Genomic DNA, 19,428 nt, shown 5'->3' on the forward strand with positions numbered 1-19,428 from the left:
TCGAACGCAGAGAGATTCGACGCAGACGTTGGCAAGCTATTCAGATCGACAGTTGAGTGTTTTATAAGCCTCTCGTATCCAACTGTTAGGCTGCACCTACAAGTTTCCTTTCCATCCATCTAAAAATCCGAAATGAATTCTCTGATCTTGTGCTCGATTGTCTTGTCCGCCTTCTTCATTTCCACTGGCAAGTTGCGGCATTCGTCCCTCAATTTAAAGTCAATCTAACGAATATTTTCAATTTTTGAATCTTGTTCCATAGGCGATGCCATTAAATGCTACGTATGCAACTCTGCAACAAACAAGACGGGATGTTCCGACACTCACACGTTAAACCCCAATTTCTTGAGGGACTGCAACGAACTGTCCGGAGGAGCTAAGCAGCACACTGTTTGCAGGAAAATTGACCAAGACGCACCAGATATCGCTGGAAGTAAGTCGTTTTACTTAAACTTGTTACTGACTGATTCCAACGATTTTTCGATCTTCTCATATTTTCAGTCGAGTCCAACGTCAGGGTAATTCGCGAATGTGGTCAAGATGATGTGGCTACCAATGCTTGCACCCAGAAAACTGGAATGGGTGGTCGCCAATTTATTTGCACTTGCGATCACGACGGCTGCAACGCTGGCGCTAACGTTAAGATGGTTTTGTCCACTTTGTTTTCGTTCGCCGTTGTGGCTCTACTAGGTCCAAAATTCCTGTTGTAAATTATTAGATTATTTTAAAGAAATATCGAGCATAATGAAAAACAAACAAAACAAAAATTAGAGCTAAATTAATCAGACACCGCACTGTTATAACATTTCAAACAATTTTGGTTTAAGGACGCAATGGATTTCTGACTATCTTGCTAAAAGAATAAAACGATACATGAGAAAACAGGACAGAGGTCGTCTAGTTGTGAAACAGAAAAGCGCAGCATCTACTGTATTTTTCTTCCGTGCAAAGTTCAACTGAAAACACGATTTTTACAAGAGTTTGTTCGTTTTACATCAAAGGATCTTCTTTAATAAATATTCATCATAGTTTCTTCATACGTATATGAATAGCGAGGCTGGATTTCCACATTTTCTGAGTGTGATAGAACTGAATACACACAGCTTCGTTTGGAGACTTTCTCTCGGACAGAACAGCCAATATGTTCGTTAATCAACGAATAACTATACTTTCTTTTTGGATGATTGCAAGTATGGTTATTTAAGTCATCAATAGATTTTGAGCGTGTTTTGCCACGACCAGAGAAGTGAACTAAGCTACGTAGTGAAATCAGATTGATTACTTAAGTGTCCTAAATATTAAGTAATAACAAAAAACAAAAAAATAATCAAATAAAAAAAAAAAAAATAATAATAAGGGAATGAGAAGGAGAAATGATTTATGCGTGGTACTAGCATGTAGTCATCATCATCATCACTCGGTAATAAGAGTGATTCGTTTTTTCTTCTGAAGAACGCTGGTGGCATTACGTTTCTTCAGCAACTTTTTCTTTTTAACTAGCACCGATTTTGTTTGCGAGCGAGTAGATGCCGAGGTAGAAGGCTGAGAATAGTCCACATCTGTGGGATGATTATTATCAGAGGCAGCCACTACTGCAGCCGCAACCGCCGCAACCGCTACGGGCGATCCCTTAAACTTCCGTTTTTCTTTACAGCTTTCGCTGAGACTGATGGTTCTAGACTTGCGACGCTTTCGCTTAAGCAATTGCTTGGGCGGTGAAGCTGGAGAAGTAGCGTGTGGTGTAGCATTCAGCTCGACGTCAACGACTCCATCCTTCTTCACGACGGGTTGAACCTAAAAAAAAACAAAACAAAAAAAACAAGAATCATCATTTCAGGTTTCAACCAGTTTGCGTATCAGTGTCACGGCCAAAATCAAAAGAAGAAATGATACTTACTTTAGTTTTCCTCAAAGACTTTTTCCTGGGAACACGACGAGCGCTCGGTGGGCTTTTGACCTGCTTGGGAAAGTGCTGGTAGCTGGGTGAAGAGGGTGCAAAGTCCACCGGAGATGGTCCCTGTTGTTTGGGGCTCTGATTGGGCGACTCCTTCATCCGGGGACTGCCAGGCCAAGGCTTACGAACACGAACACGATCTGATGCAAACAAACCATGAAAGGGGTGGAAAAAAAAAACAACCGACCGATAGGAGAAGTGGTGGGATTGAGACACCACAAAGTCCTAACAATGATACACCAGCAAATGTGGAACTCACTAGTTTTGTCTCTGGATTTGGGTAGTCTTTTCCCTGGCGAAAGTCTCTTTGCCGGCATGTGGGACATGACAGTCGAAGCCAAATCGCCAGTCGTCGGTGTCGAAGTGGTGGCGAGGGCTAGAGAATCTCGCTGAGAAACCTGAAGAGTGCAGATTGCACGAGTTTGCAGGCAGTTCGTTAATATTAGTTGAATGAAATGTGCTTTGGCAACTAAACGCCACGTGAAAAGACTTTAAAAGAGCAATCCAATGGGGCCCAGACGAAGGGAATGTATTGTGTTATCGTTCAAAATAAAAATATGAGGACGAAAAGAGTACAAACACACAAAGCGACGGACGAATGTCGAACGAAAATAAAGAGCTGTCAAAATAAAGTTAGGTGGGCTGTCAGCCAAAGCTTGCTGGGGATCTTTTTTCTTCAAAACTTCGTACTTGTAGACTAGAAAGTGTTATTGACAATATCTATTTAAGAAACTAAAAGCTTCATTCCAAATAAAATTACTTTCTTGGAAGGCAGAGGGAAGAATTATGTATCATTATTCTTGAAAGAAGACCCTATGGACGACATGGGTCGCTATCTTATCAAATCTTTAACAAGTGTACAATACAAATTTTCTAGAATCTCAAAATCTCAAGAGTAGGGACTGTTAAATTTGTCGGTATGGTTGCAAATTTGAAACGAGGAAAGCAAGACTTTTCGCCACGCGTAAAAGGTGTGATAATAGACGATAAAAGGATTAAACGGTTGTAACCTGTTGAAGTGAGTTTGTTGTTGCAACGCTAGAGGGTAGATGAGAACCGGCACTTTCTTCGTCGGCATCGGCTTCCACAAAGGGAAACCGGCGTTGTCCTAGGCAGTGAAGTCGAATCCATTGACGGGCCCCTTCAACGTCTCCGTAAGTTGATTGTGGTAGACGACTCATTGGATTGGCCCCAATAAGATCAAGAAGTGACACGGCCATAGCTTCGCCAACCTAAGAGCGAGTCAGCTATTTACGTGAAATTCTAAAAAAAAACATCGGTAGTGTTGAATATTGATGATACCTCCTGGAACGATTGCTCTGCATAAGGAACTGGTGGAGCAAATGCATCCGTTAAACTTGGTCCGGCACTGACAGTCCTCCTGCGCGATATGGTTGATCCCTCTAAACGTTCGTCATCTATACGAGAATTTCGTTAGTATTGGAATTCGACAAACAGTAGTGATGCTGAGCCCGTGCAATACCTTTGGCATCAGCACTAGTTGCGTGAAACAGTGGAAACTTATCCGTTGGCAGGGGGCTCAAAATATTACGCATACGTCCAGTGTTATAGTTGCATTCGAGCGTGTAACTCCTCGGGATGCCAGTCAACTTCGAAATGGCGACACGACCGGAACCCTCTTTGCTTAATCCATCACGTTTATCTCTGATGAACAAAATTAATCAATAAAATGTATACTGCTGACACATAAAATCGACTAACCTTTGCCGCATGTTCTTTTCAGAGAAATTGCAAGCCCAGAAATCAAAGTGTTGGCTGTTGAGCGAGATCAATTTTGGCAGGAGAAGACACTCGACTTGCTGGTTTGCGTCTTTGAAATGATTCCCATAGATAAAGATGCCTACGACACAGAAGAAATTGAGGTTACACTATACTGAAAGTTCGCATGTTGGTAATAATAACCTCTTTTGGACGCATGGCCATGTAAGTCTATGTAGGCAAACAGTCGAGATTTGCTGGATGGAACAGCTGCAGGGCAGATGGATGTTGCTGGAGCGACATCAAAATATTGCGCACTAACGTCTCCCTCTTCGGCGCCCTCAAGTGTACTTCCACTAAGGATGGCTGACGACGACATCGATATAGGAGCTCCTTCTGAGGTATTTGGAAATTGAAGTCCAGCAAAGTTCGTGCGGCCTCCATCATTTTTAAAGCTAAGTGGCCATAATGTGTCCGAAGTGTCCCGGCAGTTAGAATCATCTGTTTCTACCGTCAGCGCATCTTTAACCTGTATTTCGGTCAAATGGTTAGTTTTGAAACAATAAATAAATCTATAACACTTCAGCCTACCTGCTGTTCTAGTTTACACATGGAATTCGTTTCCATAACCAAGTCCTCTTTGGCCAGATCTATCAAAAGCTGTTTGGTGGCAGCAATAGTCGGATGCAATTCAGCGTTCGTCTCAAGGTATACTCTGTTGAGATTAACTCCTCGACTATCAGTTCTGTAGTGTCCTCGGTACACTCCATCAGGATTAAGCATGGGGACCAACAGAAAGATAAAATTCTCGCGCAGTTTTTGTGCACGGATATCATCCTCTTTCAAAATGAAGTCCATGAAGCCCTTCAAAACAAAACTCGAAGGTGTCTCTCCTAAAGAGAATGATAATTAATTTACGTAAACGTAAACTGCACATACGAAAATACTTTACCTGGATGAACTCGAGCGCTAACGAAAACAACAGGCTTATCACGACGATTTTCGTCCCCGTTCCGTGTTACAGTTACTAAATCAACCCGTCGTTGCTCCAAGGAATTGCACAAAAGCTCCCGTCCGAAATAAATGTTTCCTTCTCTGGCTGAAAATCGGGCATCCAGCGCGTCCAAATCACAAAGCAAGTCAGAATATGAGTAAGGATAGCAAAAGGCAAAGTAGACGGTAGAATTCTCCTCCGATGGCATGGTAAACTTAAAGCTTAGTACAAAGCTTTGATCTTCCATCTGCAAAGAACGGTTAACAATATTTTAACTTCAAATTATTACACAAAGAAGGCGTATGAAATCTTACGCTGCACAATGGTTTGTCTTTTATGCGCTCCCACTGTTCTTGATGAGGGAGTACTTTGTATAGAGGCTTCATCCCTTGACTATACAGCTTTGCTTGTCGGTTTAGATTCATAATATTAAACTTTACTGTGGTATTGCATGGTCCTACACACATGAAACAATGTTAGTCATGTTCAGCCAGTGGCTGTGAATAAAAGCATTACTGACCTTTAACTCCAAAGTAGAACCAAGTCCTGTTACCATTTTCATAAGGTGTGTTGGCACAGTCAGGCAGTGTCCAAAGATGAAATTCATTGTCATTTTTTTCATTAATCACCACCTTCGCCAAGTTCCCAGAGTCAAAATCAGAGTGAAAGTGGAAACTTCCAATAGTTTCATTCATTCCTGTTAAAATAAGCACAAAGAAATGAATATACTTAGACATATATTGTACATCAATCACTAAATGTGCAGAGGAAAAGTAAAAGTTACAACGGGATTCACATACCAAATATTGCTAACGAATATGATAAATTTGGGATAAATTTCATTAATGTTTTTAAAAGAGAAAAAGGTTAACTAAATGCTTCACAACAAGACTTTAATCTTGGTGATTAACATCTAAATACTAAGAGAATGCTAGCAATAAAAATGTGTGCAATTCAACATGAGGTGAACATACAAGATATGCAAAAATTTTCTACGTTACTTTGAACAGAGAAGGTTATCGATTTATTCACTACCAGCGGATTATCTTTCACTTGGATCAAAACCCCAAATAATAAAGAACTAGGAAGCTTTACTAGGTAATAACAGCGTACGGGTTCATCGCCTTTGTTAACCTTGAGAACACTGATACGAAGTAAGTTTTAAATTAACCTTTTCCTATATTATTTTATTACCAATTCTGGGAGGAATCGGATTATGAGCAGGAATGTTGCGAGCCTTTGAAATGATCTACAACTACTATATTAATTATCGAAAACTAGAAGCAAGTTTTACTGTATCTCTCTTGTGAAAAATGAAAACAACAATGGCGTCTTTTCGTCTGCTATTACAGAAATGACATCTATGGCCGATCTACAAGAATTGATTCCGCATTGTTAATTTTGTATCGCGAGAAAACTTTATCCTTGTGTTATCAACACATAAAATTTTCGAAAAACGTGCGAGTTATGCTTCGTCGCAGAGTATTCAAGTTGTTCGGCAAAATATTTTAAAGATACGTGAAAACTTTGTCCATCGATGTATGCCTATGTCGACGTTACTGACTAAACCCTTGTTTAAAACTCTGACTGGTATTGTGTTCCCTTGTGCCTTTTTTTATTGTTAAATTGTGACAAAACAAGTTACATTAAAAATCCTGAAATGGTACATGTGATAACACAAATTGAACTGGTAAGTTATATTTCATTTTCAGTTAGCCATCATGTCATGAGAAAAGGATTATATATCAATGTCAACAACATTTATTTTTTGCTTTCACCCCAATCTAATGTTGTTTGTTTCAATTCTCAGACTGGTAACATTTAGGATATTGCAAAGTTTTCATCCGTAACAACAAGTCAGCTCCATGGCTTTGCTTCATAGGGCATTAGTTGCCTGGTTTGTAGCTCTGGTATTCCTGATACTTCTGGTTCTGCAACTTGGTACACAGTTTGTGATATCATCTAACAATTTTACATCTCAATAATCTAATATATTTTTTATTATATATCAATATAGATCACAGAACCCAATGGAGCTGGTTCCTGGTCTTGGTGCCTGTCTGGTTCTGGGATTGTCTCATAATTGTTCTGTTGGCTCTTCACATTTTCTCACAGCATTGTTCTCAACACTTACGCTCTAGACCATGGTATTTTTGCAAGAAACTGGTAACACTCATGTCCCCTATACTGCTCAAAATCACATTTCAGTGTCTTCTGTGTAATAGACTAGACAGTCCCTCTTCTGGCATTGCTCTCTATTATATTTTTATTCCTCTTTGGCTGTTACTCCTGGCTGCCATCGTTAAGTTGACCAGGATATTGATTCCCGTATGTCGCGAATAAAAGGAATTCAAAATGTTTATTCTTGGGCAATCTATTCAAATTAGGGTTGTTTTTTTTTGTTTCAGTGATAATGATCTTCAAACACTTGACCAGGGTAAGACCATGGGAGTTGGGTTTTGAAGATAAGACATGACAACAGCAGAAATGGAAAGCCTAAAATTTTTAAAGGAAAAAGAATTGTGATTCAACATGACAGATAAATGTTAAGAATTTAAATGAATTACATGAAGCTGCTGAGGATCTGTTTGGTGTCATCGTTGATTTTGGAACTGGCAAAACTTATGCAAGAGCAGTACAGAGCAGCCCAGGCACACCATTTCAACTGAATAATTTAATTTGTATGTTAGATCAAACTGAACATTGTTGAAATAAAGTGAAGTCGCTTACTCTCATCATCAACCCGCACATGCTGAAAACCATACCCAACACATTCATATAATCAGGAGTCAAGTCTTCTCCATTTTGATTCTGGTTGAAAGCCGATGCCTTATAACTTTGTAAAGGGCAAACAAAAAGTCTCGTTGGAAATAAATCGGAATTAGAAAGCAATAATTAATTTTGATTACCGGTGAATCTTATCGGATCTTCTCGAATCAGAAGAGTTATTAACGCCGAACATTTTTCTCAAAGTTACCGGATGACGATCGAGTGTAATTCAATTAGCCAAAATATTTGCTTCAGACGACGCAATCGGGCAACGTCAAAATCTTTGCCTCGACGTAGTGAGCTCACGCCATCTAGCGGTGAAAATAACAAGCTTCAAACAAGGTCACGAGCAAAGTGGCGTGTTTTTTAAAAAAGAGATTGTGGTGTTTTTTTTTTTTCGTCGAAGCGCATTCCTTCCTCTATAATTTCCGCGGCCTTTATTTGAATAAGTGTGTGTGGCAATTTGATGCCCGGAGTAGACCTTGATGACGCAGCTTCTACAGTTCAGCAACTTACTTGTTGTACGCGACGGTTTCAAATTCTCAATTTGGTTACAGTTGCAATCTCTCCTTCTCCTGCTTCTCATTCCCTTCATGGTTTCCTCTCTCTCTGAACCATCGCCATCACTTTTTCCGACTCTTTTTCTCCCTTTTTCGTTCTTGTCAACGTTCAACAGCTGAACCAACTCGACTCGACCAGCCGTTATTTGTGTGCTGTTGGCCGGTTGCTTGTTGCACGCATAGACACACACAAGAGAGTGACGCGTCCTCCGATTTCTACAAATATTGACTAGGGAAAACTCCGGTGCCGTCGCCCTGCATGCTACATCGCCAGCGCACACGCACACACAAAACAACAACTCTACATGCACACAGTGCACAAGATCTTGACCTCCCCACCACCCCTCTCCGTCGTAAAACTGTCAGTCCGTTTCTGCCAAAGTTTCAACAACAAGAAAATGAAGACTTGCAAACTTGAGACGATCGACTCGCCCAGCAGGAAGACCTTTTCAAAATGACAAACCGACCGAAAAACACACACACAAAACATTTTGTTGTTTTTCTCCCTGGAACTCGCCAAGCAACACCACCTGGTGGTGGCTAAAAAGTTTCAGTGTCAAAGCCGCCCAGTGGACCGGACGAATCTCCTACTCTGTGTCGGTTCGTTGTCGCGCGTGAGCGTATCGTTTCACTTTTTTTTTTTTTTTTTTTCAAATTTTAAATTTCATTTTTCTTTGGCTGTGCTGTGCATTATACTGGATAACCTTTCCTTTGGCGAATGCGGCACGTTTCCTTCTTGAGCTGTTGAGTGTGTCAAAAAGAGAAGAAAAATAATAAAACAAGTGACGTCAAGAGGAAGTATGCAAAACACATCAAACGACTCGGAAACAAACAAACAAAACAAAACAAAAGTGAGAAATGTTTCGTACTGGCGAGCGTAACAGCCGGCGAATCGGGAATGTGAAGGTTATTATCATTTCAATTTAAATCAAACATCTTTTCTATTATATAGATTGTAATCGCAATTATTTTCTAGTGTCTACATCTCTCTTGGCGGATATTTCGCACCTATCGCGATTAATAACTGTTCAAAAAACCGCAATGAAGGTATTCGAATGGAATGATTGGCTGTCCTGTGCAGAAAAAGAAAGAAAGAAATGTGTGTGCGTGTGTTATTTTACTTTTTGACTCTTTATTAGTTGACAGCCTGGCCGTGTGCTGCTGCTCACCACCCGCCATCGCTCCGCGTTCAATGGCCACCAGCCCCAGACGAAATTCATCGTCGTCGTTTCAGTCTGCGGCCGTCAGCCGCTACGATCGGACGCTTCGGTTCGGGGTTGCGCTGGTGTTGTTGTTCGTGTTCTTTTTCGCGTTCGCTAAATAACACACACACACACATACATTTTTTTTCTTATTTACACACAGGCACGGACAACACACACACACACAACACCTCTCTCACACACACCCAAACACCAAATTTCAATTTTTTCTATTTTGCGCTGTCCAGTCAAGACAAAAGACTCACACACACACATACCCAGTCTAACAGAAGAAAAATTCAAAATTGTATTTTTTTTTTGGGTGGGAAATCTGCTGTACGATCGATATTATCATCGGAAACCGGTCAAACACAAAATCATTTCGAGTCCATCGTCGCTTTGTCCGTTTGACGTTTCATTCATAAACTCTTGGACGAAAGTGAAATTGCCAATTTTCGAGACCAATTCGTGAAATTCATTGACAACCCAAATCATCACTGCCACCACAAGAAGAAGAAATAAGTGTCGAGTTCGCCTCGTGTCGAGTGTGCATGTGTCTCTGTGTGTGTGTAGCATCACAATCGCCATCATCGTCCAACCTGTGGTGCCCGCGCCAGTGCGGATTCGATCCTTTTCGAACTTTGGCGCGCCGTCATTTCGTGGCCGCCGTTCACATCGCGCGGAAAAAGATTTTACCGCGACCAAAAAAAGGGCGACTGCTGCTGCTTGCTGCTGCCATTCCATCGCCACAAACTATTATTAGGTGACTGAAAGGAGCGTGTATCTTTTGACTCATTAAAAATCAGAAAGAAAGGCAAGACAACAAGGCGGAATTATCTCCTCTCGTCGCCCGCGTTCATTGTCACTTCCAAATTCGGATATTATCCCATACACGACCGGGTAATTATTCTGCAATTAAATAGACATTCTTTCTTTCTTTTTCATATGTGTGTGTGTGTCTGTTTGTCTGATTGCCACGTCCTTTACTCGATTTACGAAGGCCATTGTCTTAGTATTTTTGTCGGCATAACTTTTACCGCTGAATTTCGCCCATTCATTTCCACTTTTACAAGAAAGGCCTCAAGGGGGGGGGGGGCTCTCTGTTGTATATCTCGTATGAATGAGTCGACTTGAGAGTTTTCTGCGAACAAGTTTGTTTGATTGGCGCGGAATAACAATCCGGTGGGGAAATGATAAGGTGCGGGAAATGGAACGATTAGTCGCTGGATGAAGGACACATACAGAGGCGCACGAGACGGCCAAAGAAGAAAGAACGGTTCCAATGCGGAAACGTGACGGGCACAAAACAAAACAAAAGGGAAGACATGAAAATGGAGAATTTCTTTTTCTTTCAAAATAATAAAAGAAAAAGAAAAGATGGCTTCTTCTACTTGTCTGGGAACCGAGCCAAAAAGACTCAAAACGAACCGAACGCAGCGGGGCGCAGCTCTCGAAAAACCAACAAAAGAGAGAAAAAAACACACAAAAATATGACGTTGGTTCTCCTTCCTCTTTAGTTTTGATACAAGTCGCCCAAGTTTTGTCATTCGCGCGCGTTTCCTATTTTCTCACGAAATTTTTGTTGTTATCCCGTTTGTCCTGATGGGGAAAAAATGATCCGTCATCGGAAGCCACGTAATAACAGATTGGAATCATCTTTCAATTAACCCCGTGCGCAGAAGAAATGGCTGGTCGTCATTTGTGACGGATTGAATCGTAAAATGATGTGGTGCTTGCAGCAGCAGCTCGTTAGTCGTTACACGAATTCGTCCGTCTGTTGATTCAATTATGATGTGTTACCATTTGTTATTACCCTACCCCCCTCCCCCAAACCCAAAGATACACAACTGCTGCTGCTGCTACTACATCTGCTATACAATCCGCATAGACACACACCGGTGGTCCATCGCATAAATCAAACTTAGTAGGGCCGCCCAGTAAACTATACACAGTCCGCCATAAACGGAGACCAGAGAAACGTCTGATTTCTGCTGTTGCGCTCACGCCGGCGGAAATTTTTATTTTTTTTTCTCAGCTCACAAATTAAAAAAGGAAATAAAAAGAAAAAATTTTTATTTATAAAAAAAGAAGCGAGCGTGTGTTTGCACGGCATGTCTGGTCATCGTCTGGAAAAAGCGGCACGGCGGTTCGCGTGCTGTGCAAAATCATTAAAGAAATTTGAAAGAAAAAATTGGATTTTCACGCTGACGGGGCTTCACGTACAGAGAGAGCCTCTCTCTCTCTATTTCACACAGCTCTGTACTACAGGACTGTATATATACCGGCCGGCTAGTTAGACACATGTTTTTTGATTATCTTTCTCTCTTTCTTTCGACTATAATTCGGTCTACTTTTTTTCTTTCTCCTTCTCTCTGTCGGTTTGTTTCTCTCTCTTGCCGAGCGTGTGTGTTATATAAGAGATGGGGGTGGCGAGTTTGGCTGCTGAATCCATTTTGCACGGTTTGTGCGGGCACGCGCAGCAGCCGCCGCCACAACAGTCGGGGAAAAAATGAGGTCAAGTCTCTCCTCTCTCTCTCGTGCACACTGTGCGGTGGTTGTTTTTCTCTCTCTCTCTCTCTCTCCTTCTTTTTCTTTCTTTTTTCTGATATAATTAAAGGCGAACCCGCGCGAATAGAACCCGTCCGCGTGTGCTGTTGCGCCCGGCGCTCACGCTGGGTGTGGAGATGAGCCAAGGGTGGGGGCCCACCCCCCATCAAAACGCCAAACGTTATATTGTGGGCGCTGCGAGCCGAACAAATGTGCAGTCAAAAAGTCTGAAAGCTAAGAAGAAGGAGCTGCTGTAGTCGACATGAAATTATTGTGTCAATCTATTGGGTATATTTTATTCTTCCTTTTCCTGTCTCACTCTCGCTTATTTGTTTTATATTCCCCGCTGGCTTTGGTTCACGACCAATTCTCTAGCGACAATGTCAACGTTCAAAAGACGGGAAAAAATGTGTTTCACTTGGCTCCGACCCATCAAAACCCCCCCAACGTCATAACCCCAATGAAGTGTAAAAAACACTCGAAAACAAAAGAGAAGAGCTCAGACAATTTCAAATGGCCCAGGGAATTAACAGCACAGATCCTGAATGATTAGATCACAAACAGCTGCGCTAATGACCACTCGCCCATCTCTATCCGTCGCGTTTACATTCAAAGGGAGGGAATGCTGCTGTTGTTGTTGTACTACCAACTAGCCTTTTGTGTGTCCGAAATCAAAACATCTTTTCTGAGTAAATATCCTAGTCGCGGGTGGAAGGGGGGGGGGGGACCGCCCCTTTGATCTCTGTTTATATGGTCGAGAAAAGAAAAAAAGCTCATCAAAAATCATCTGAACCTTTTTTGGGTACATTTTTTCTTCTTCCCAAAAACCATTTCCAAAGGGAATATAATCCCCGTGAGCTCGGATGACGTCACATTGGTAGATGCGGCCACGCCATATTTCTCTGATAATCAGGAGAGAGAGAAAAAATGTTGTTTCTGTCTGATTCTTTGGCCGAGCTACTCCCTTCACCTGGAGGGTGGAGGGATCTATTACAAAATGAATGATCCATCAACGTCCTCCACATTATATACAGAGACTCATTAACTCCTTTCTTCTTCTCTTTCCCCCAAATCAAGAAAATTCCCGACCGAAAATGCGGGGGTCCATTCAAAAGTCTAGTAGCTGTTGCGCTCGAAAAGATAACCGACACATTCTACTAGTCTTTTAAAACTCGTGCACAGCTATAGAGGGGATCCATTTTGGGGTGGAAAAGTGTGTGTCACTCTCCACACATTCTTCTCCTAATATTCCCCATCGACTTGTATGGCCGCCACTTAATCTCCCTACGGTTTTCTAGAGGTTGGATCAGACTCGCCCTGCAGTCAGCATATCGTAATTCGACTTTGAGAAGAATGTGTCCTTCATCTTCTCCTTTCCAGCTCAATATAGGAATGCACAAAGACGTAACGATATGAGGGTCCTTTTCTTTGGGTTGTTGAAGGGACGAGAGTTGACAAGCTACCGCTAAAAATGCGGTTACCCCTATGCACAGTAGGAAGTGAGCAGTAAATGTCACCAAGGGAAGAAAAAAAGGCTTTTGAATGTGCCGCGCTTTCTCGATTTGAAATGGAGAGAATACAAGGCGTCGTCGTCTTTCAAACTTTCAAAAAATTTTCCCTCCCAAAAAAGGATGATGTGGCAACTGTGGGAGAAATTTGATTGAAGACGGCCGTTTATCAAATTCACGAGTCTCTGTGGATGAACCCACTCGCCATTTTGGTGAACATTTCAAATGTCATTGCCACGATGACAGTCAGAATGTTGGGCGTTGATTAATGGACATATAAACGCATCCCTCGCCTCTCTTCTCTTTTCTTTTTGGGTTGTAAAATTGAATTTAAAAAAAATAATCGGCACTGTGTGTACCAAGATGAAGAAGAGACTGGCACTAGACTACGGGGGGGCCATTGGACTCTCCCCCCCACCATATGGGCCGGCCACTTGCGGGAGAGCTGCGTGCGCAGAACTGCGAGAGTGAATTATAAAAGAAAAAATTAAATTGGGTCGACCGCTTGCGCAATGTCTCAAAGTCTCTTTCGTGTTGCAACTGACAACACATATAAGGAGGAGGGGTAGCCTAACGAGGTCTGGCAGCTCCAGCACCCGCTACAACATATACGTACACGCGTTATTTTATTTTCATTTTTTGGGGAGGGGGGTTATTTAGAAATCCCGCAAATAGACGACGAGAAAAATGGGCAAATGCGATTTCCTTCACTTTCACAGATCAACGCAGAGCCAGCAACCGAAACCTTGACATTAGACAACTTGCAAACGGCTGCCGCCGGGTGGGTGGGTTTTTGATGGCGATGATTGACATCAAAGAGCTACTACTACTACTGCCACCCGAAAATATAAAAGTGTTTGTGTTATCTTAGTTAATTGGCGGGGGGTGTCGGGGGATAGAAAAAATGGGCACCCGTTTTTCGTCCTTGACGTCGGTCAGATGTTGATTCCATCAGACGGTTGGGTCTTTTGCATGTTGTTTTTCACTTGGCGAGGTGTGGCATGGGGGTAAGGAGAGAACCCCCATCTGCGAAGGAGAGAGAAATCCGATGTTTTCACTCTTCTTCCATCACCTTATTGGATTAAATGCAGAAAATGGGCGGATATGGCGACTGCACACTGGCAAAAGGAACCCGAGTTGCTTAGCGCCTCTCTTACGTGTTGTGTGTACTCTCGTTCCTGTATACGGGCGGTGGCGTCGGCCCGGCTGGAGCGCTTTAGCGGCTCCAGTCCGCCGTCTTCCGGGAGGAGTTGTCGTTACATATATTATCCCTACCCTCTCACTGCCAGCAACAACCCACAGGGTGTGTGTGTGTATATAGTTTGTTAGAACTGGGTATGTGCACATATCGTTGGTTCGTCGGGAGTTTATCCGATTCTCCGATTTCATTGGTCCATTCAAAAAAAAAAGGAAATTAGTTGATGGTGGGGGGATCACGGAATCGACCCGACAGCTCCGACATATGGCCTAACGTCATTACGTCACTCACGAACTCAATACGCCTGAAATGTGTCACCCAACCCGAAATTAATTATTGTTAATTTTATCCGCAGGAAGGAATAGCCCCTCCAGCAACAGACTGGAAATGTCATCAACTTGAGACGATCGAAATTTCAAAATTCAACGCGCAGAGATCGGAATTAAAAATTTGAGCGAATTGACCAGACCCGAAAAAAAAAGAAAAAAAAGTGACTTGATTGCCTTCGTCTTTTTTGATCGATCAGAGTGCGAACCCAATGGCCAGCCAGCCAAACAGTAGCAGCAGCGGCTACGAGATGAGCCAAGATGAAAAGAGACACAAGAGTCGAAGGTGGCGCGGCCTATTCGCCATCGCCATCGCCTCTTGCCTCTTGGCGCTTATCGCCGCTCCCCTGTGGTCGCTCATCGGCGATCATCGTCAGTCCATCACAGATGACACGACCACCGCCACGACGGTAGACACCAACCCGAGGAGGACCAAACCCAACCCAGACGAAATGCATTTCACATCAGGTAATTTTTGGGAATTTTGTTCGAGGATCAAATAAATTCGGGAGGAGAAATCGTACCCCTAAGACCGAAAGGAATGCGGCAATTCTGGGCTTTGTCTTTCAGTTCCGAGTGTTTACGTAAGAAAAAGTGCACGTAGGTCGTATACCAGGTTATTGAAGCCCTCCATTTTTCCTCTCTCTCTCTCTACAAGTTGGATCGGCGGATTATTTCTGTAAAAATAGGCTGGCGAAAAATATAGAATAACATTTTTCATACGGGCGCTAGCGCTGGCGCCATTGTTCCGGCACGTGAACTTTAGCACGCAGCGCTCAGAAAAGTGTTACGTATCTTTTTTCTCCCGATACATGTACAGAGTGTTTGTTGTGGCCGGCACAGGACACGCTACTCTATAGCCAATCGCTTCACATTTCGTCCAGGGGTGGGTCAACTCACTCCCGCACATCAAAGGAATAATTCATTTTTCGTCTTTTTATAAACCAACAGTCAAAAGTGGAAAATGAAATGAATAGGATAATTTATGGCCAGTGATTACAACAAGTTCGTTGACCCGTCCGAATGACTGGAACAAATTTAAAAAAAAAAAAAGAAAAACAAGTTGAATCGCCATAACACTCAACGATCTACTTCCTCCTTCCGTTGTCGGGCGAAAAATAAAAAATGAAAATTTCCCCACTTGATGTGGAGATGACCCCGCCCCGATCGGTCGTCCCATTTCTGGAATTGCTCCGTCGTAAAAAACAAAACAAAAAAATAATTCCGACAGAACAAACAATTTGTCACTTTACATCTTTTGGGTGTCGTGTCGAGTTAGTCTCAATATCAGAGACCAACTTGGAGACTATACTCGTCATTGGGGTTCATTGGCCCCATCATTGAGCGGCCCATTCCGGATGGAATTGTAGAGAGAAATGAAAAATTGAGCAGACGATAAAAACAGACTCACCCTTGGGTTGGGGGGAAGAAAAAAAAGGAAAATATTTTCACGACAAATCTAAAATAAGGAATCCCGCGCTTTGTCTACATCTGCGAAAGAGAGAGAGAGAGAGAGAGCTATAGGGCTATAGCTCACTTTATATTTATATACACAATTCGAGGACGAGCTGGAAGGGCGGGATGGAAGGGCGAGAGAAGAAAAATCACGCGGGATAGTATATTCTGCGCGAACCGCCATTTTTATTTATAAATATACTGCCGATCCACGCACATCGCAAGGGTGGGCCAAAACGTCCGCGTCCAGATTTTTTCCTTCCGCCCCGGTATGCGTGCGGATTTTAAAATAATAATAAAAAAAAAAAAAAAAATAATTTGTTTTTTTCTTGGTTTCCCCCGTCGTTTTGCCCGTCACGGTGATGAGTGGGGCAGACTGCGGTTTTCTTAACCGCCAGCCGGCCCATTCTTTTGCGCTCTCCAATGAATCATTCTTCAACTGGGTAAGGGGGTTAGGAAGGGGGGAATATTAGCTCGTGATGAATCACGCCAAATGCGACGACCCCCTTTTTGCTTGGTCCGTAACTATTTTGTTTCGGCGTCATCCGCAATGATTTATATGCGCGCGAATTACGGAATGATACCGCGTTGATGTACACACATGCAGACGGAGGAGCGGGAGGAGCCGTCTATGTCTGGCCGCAACGGTTGGCCGCCGACGACGCCGACGTCGTCGTCCAGGCAACCAACGAGCGTCACTATCGTCGCCGGAGGGATCTCGTCTGGCATCCGCATCCTTCCTACCAGCTCACCCTTCAGGTATTCCTTCGCCCATTGCTCTCAGACTTGTGTTGTCCGTCTATACTAATTCCCAATTGTCGTGGCATTTGATGTGTACCAACCCTACAGGACGGATCGTCTTGGGGACGGCTGGATCTAGAACCGGCCGGCGACGACCAACTCTTCGTCAGCGGACGGGCCGACGTGATCCAGCTCATTGACGAAGCCAACAACGTGTCGTCGTCAATGAAACCGGACGATTGGCGGCCACTTCGAGGCTGTTTCTACCGCGGTCAAGTCGTCCAGCACCCACCACTGAACCAGCAGGCAGGAGCGGCCGCTCCTGGCCGGGACTCCAAGGTCGTCCTCAGCCTGTGTCACGGACTGGTAAACTTAGAACGCCCTCCCCCAAACCAACTAAAACCCCCAACCCAGTCAAACAACCCAACTGCTGGCCGTCAGAAAGTGAAAGAAGCGAAACGGGCCATTTGACAACGTCAAACGACTTGGGGAAAAAACGACGACGAGACGGGAGGTTCTAAAATTGAGGTTTTCTGCTGATGATGGCCAAAGCCAAGGGTCTCAAAAGTCACAAGCCCAGTCTCAGCAGCAGTTGGCGTATATGGAGCAGAGAGAACGTCACATTTGGCTGGACAAGAAAAGAAACAAATGGGAGGGAGAGCCGGGCACAGAGAGGAATGAAAACACAATGAAACGTTTCGGGTATTTATAGCCAAAATCGTGAAATTGCACAACATTTCTTTCAGTCTGGAGGGGGAGAGCCCATGGGCACAAGGATCGATACGGTCCGTCTATATACCATGGCGGACCCCGCGTTGTTTGTTCAAGTATAAATAGTCAAATCGTTAATGGGTTTAGTGTATAAAATACAACGGCCCCGATAGAGGGGGGGGGGGGGTCGCTTTTTCTTATTGGGTGGGGTTTGTTTTCTTTTTATCGCCCGTTGTGTGACGTCATTTACACGGGCCACCAGGCCAGTCAGGCAGCACATAAAAATGTCTGCTGATACTTATTCTCTACCCCCGTCCATTCCACTCGATGTGTGTGTGTGTATATAATTATCAAAGGGGGGAAAAGAACTGCCGCCAAGCGTTAAGAGCACCTGGTCGATTCATCAAGCGGACACGCGCCTTGCCCATTAGATAACTTTGACCCGCCCAAAGCCGACGGGTCAACGTGAAGAGCCCCTTTTTATTTTTTTTTATTCTCACCCAAAATTTATTTCAAGAGAATTTCACCACCATCTTTTTTTGGATATTTTTCTTAGTGAGGGGAAAAAACCAACCCAAAAGGGCGGCACCCTGTCATCCTCCTCCTCTTGGGTTGTTCATTTAGGAAAAGAAATCAAAAGGGGGAAACAATTGTTGTTGTTGTTTCTTGGGATGGGGGGGATTTGATGACCATCCCCTTCTTAATTGAGAAATTTACGTCGTCATTAACTGAGCGGGAAACACGAAATTTCAAAAAAAGGTGAAACAAAAATTGTTGGGAAAAGAAAAGTCATTCGTGAAACGGGGAAAGGGGATGACGTCACGGGCATTTGAAGAGAATAAGAAATCTCTCGACTCACGTCCGCACTGACCCGAGTTGTGTACATTTTGCGGTTTGATAAAAATTTTGGCGTTGGGAATCCATTGAGAAACGCACGTCAGGCGAGTCGACGGGTCAGTGTCAGCTGCAGGAAAAACAAAACGAAAAACGCACTGCTGCAAAGACCCTGAATTGCTAATAACAAGGTCGTAGTCGCTGCTGGGCCCGCCTTTACTCCCGCAGCTGCACGCCAAAATGCACGTGCGAAAAATAGAAAAAGGAAAGGACCCCTCCCACCCATCTCACAGCAGCCTCACACTGTGCCTCTGTCTGTGTGTTATTAACAACAACCAAACGCGAAAAAAATTTCCCCCTTTCTTTCCTCAAGGATCTTTTCTTAAAGAATCGGATGGATAAACTTGTGCGCCAGACGTCTGACTCTCTCTCTCCTCTGTCAACGATGGCCAGCTAGAGAACGAGCGCGCGGGCGATTTGAATTTCAGATTTCATCTGTTTTCTTTCGCCTTCGATCATCACACAGCCCCTGAACTCGCATGTGTGTGTGTAGGTTAAGGATTTTTTTTTCTTTGGTGAGCAATGGAATAAATATCAAGAAAAAAAGTCCTTGGGCAACGATGACGGCACTACCGCGCCTGTCCTTTTTTTTAAATCTTCCCCAAACAAAAAAGTATTACAAGTTCGCGTCTGATCGAAACAAAACTCTAATCGTTCCGGAAGAAAAACAACAAGAACTGTGATTTCCTGCCAAACTCGTCAGTCGTATCATTCAAAATTAGCCAAGAAAAGAATTTGAAAAACATTTGAATAATGATCAACAGCACTCGGCTGAACTGCTGCTTCTACAAAAGACTCTCGAGCTCTGCTTTGTTCAAGTTGGTTCGAGCTATTTTGGTCGGTGGTTGGT

At 43.3% G+C, this 19,428-nt stretch overlaps 4 protein-coding genes across 11 annotated transcripts in view; 2 read left to right on the plus strand and 2 right to left on the minus strand.

Moving 5' to 3' along the window:
* The first annotated feature begins 2 nt into the window (after positions 1–2).
* LOC124194636 lies at positions 3–1,043 on the plus strand. Its single transcript, XM_046588917.1, has 3 exons — positions 3–187; positions 263–433; positions 502–1,043. The coding sequence occupies exons 1-3, from the start codon at positions 133–135 to the stop codon at positions 708–710; spliced, it is 435 nt and encodes a 144-aa protein (XP_046444873.1). The 5' UTR covers positions 3–132; the 3' UTR covers positions 711–1,043.
* On the minus strand, positions 899–6,354 carry LOC124194628 (cytosolic carboxypeptidase-like protein 5). Of its 5 annotated transcripts, none has more exons than XM_046588899.1 (13): positions 5,862–6,354; positions 5,188–5,364; positions 4,982–5,124; positions 4,626–4,914; positions 4,265–4,566; positions 3,878–4,202; positions 3,677–3,815; positions 3,438–3,619; positions 3,257–3,372; positions 2,965–3,186; positions 2,214–2,352; positions 1,898–2,094; positions 899–1,794 (listed from the first exon to the last, which is right to left on the minus strand). In XM_046588899.1, the coding sequence occupies exons 2-13, from the start codon at positions 5,360–5,362 to the stop codon at positions 1,414–1,416; spliced, it is 2,610 nt and encodes an 869-aa protein (XP_046444855.1). In that variant the 5' UTR covers positions 5,363–5,364; positions 5,862–6,354; the 3' UTR covers positions 899–1,413. The 5 variants fall into 5 exon arrangements, with proteins under 5 accessions (XP_046444855.1, XP_046444854.1, XP_046444857.1 ...); XM_046588898.1 differs by having other exon boundaries at positions 5,188–5,811; positions 5,862–6,005; XM_046588901.1 differs by having other exon boundaries at positions 5,839–5,999.
* Positions 6,355–7,007: 653 nt separating this feature from the next.
* Positions 7,008–8,447, minus strand: LOC124194638 (protein Asterix-like). Its single transcript, XM_046588918.1, has 4 exons — positions 7,577–8,447; positions 7,398–7,503; positions 7,235–7,332; positions 7,008–7,163 (listed from the first exon to the last, which is right to left on the minus strand). Exons 1-4 carry the CDS (start codon positions 7,627–7,629, stop codon positions 7,088–7,090), a joined length of 333 nt encoding a protein of 110 aa, XP_046444874.1. The 5' UTR covers positions 7,630–8,447; the 3' UTR covers positions 7,008–7,087.
* A 148-nt stretch (positions 8,448–8,595) lies between these two features.
* The window catches only part of LOC124194626 (A disintegrin and metalloproteinase with thrombospondin motifs 9-like), a 33,041-nt gene continuing 22,208 nt past the window's right edge, over positions 8,596–19,428 (plus strand). For all 4 annotated transcript variants that reach the window (XM_046588891.1, XM_046588893.1, XM_046588892.1 and 1 more), the window contains exons 1-6: positions 8,596–8,902; positions 8,973–9,043; positions 9,136–10,098; positions 14,807–15,245; positions 16,840–16,991; positions 17,082–17,339. In XM_046588891.1, the coding sequence (XP_046444847.1) occupies positions 14,990–15,245; positions 16,840–16,991; positions 17,082–17,339 (666 nt within the window). In that variant the 5' untranslated portion in view covers positions 8,596–8,902; positions 8,973–9,043; positions 9,136–10,098; positions 14,807–14,989. The remainder of the gene's footprint in view (positions 8,903–8,972; positions 9,044–9,135; positions 10,099–14,806; positions 15,246–16,839; positions 16,992–17,081; positions 17,340–19,428) is intronic.

Source organism: Daphnia pulex, chromosome 5 (genome assembly GCF_021134715.1).
Source record: "Daphnia pulex isolate KAP4 chromosome 5, ASM2113471v1".
In the NCBI taxonomy this organism is placed as follows: Eukaryota; Metazoa; Arthropoda; class Branchiopoda; order Diplostraca; family Daphniidae; genus Daphnia; species Daphnia pulex.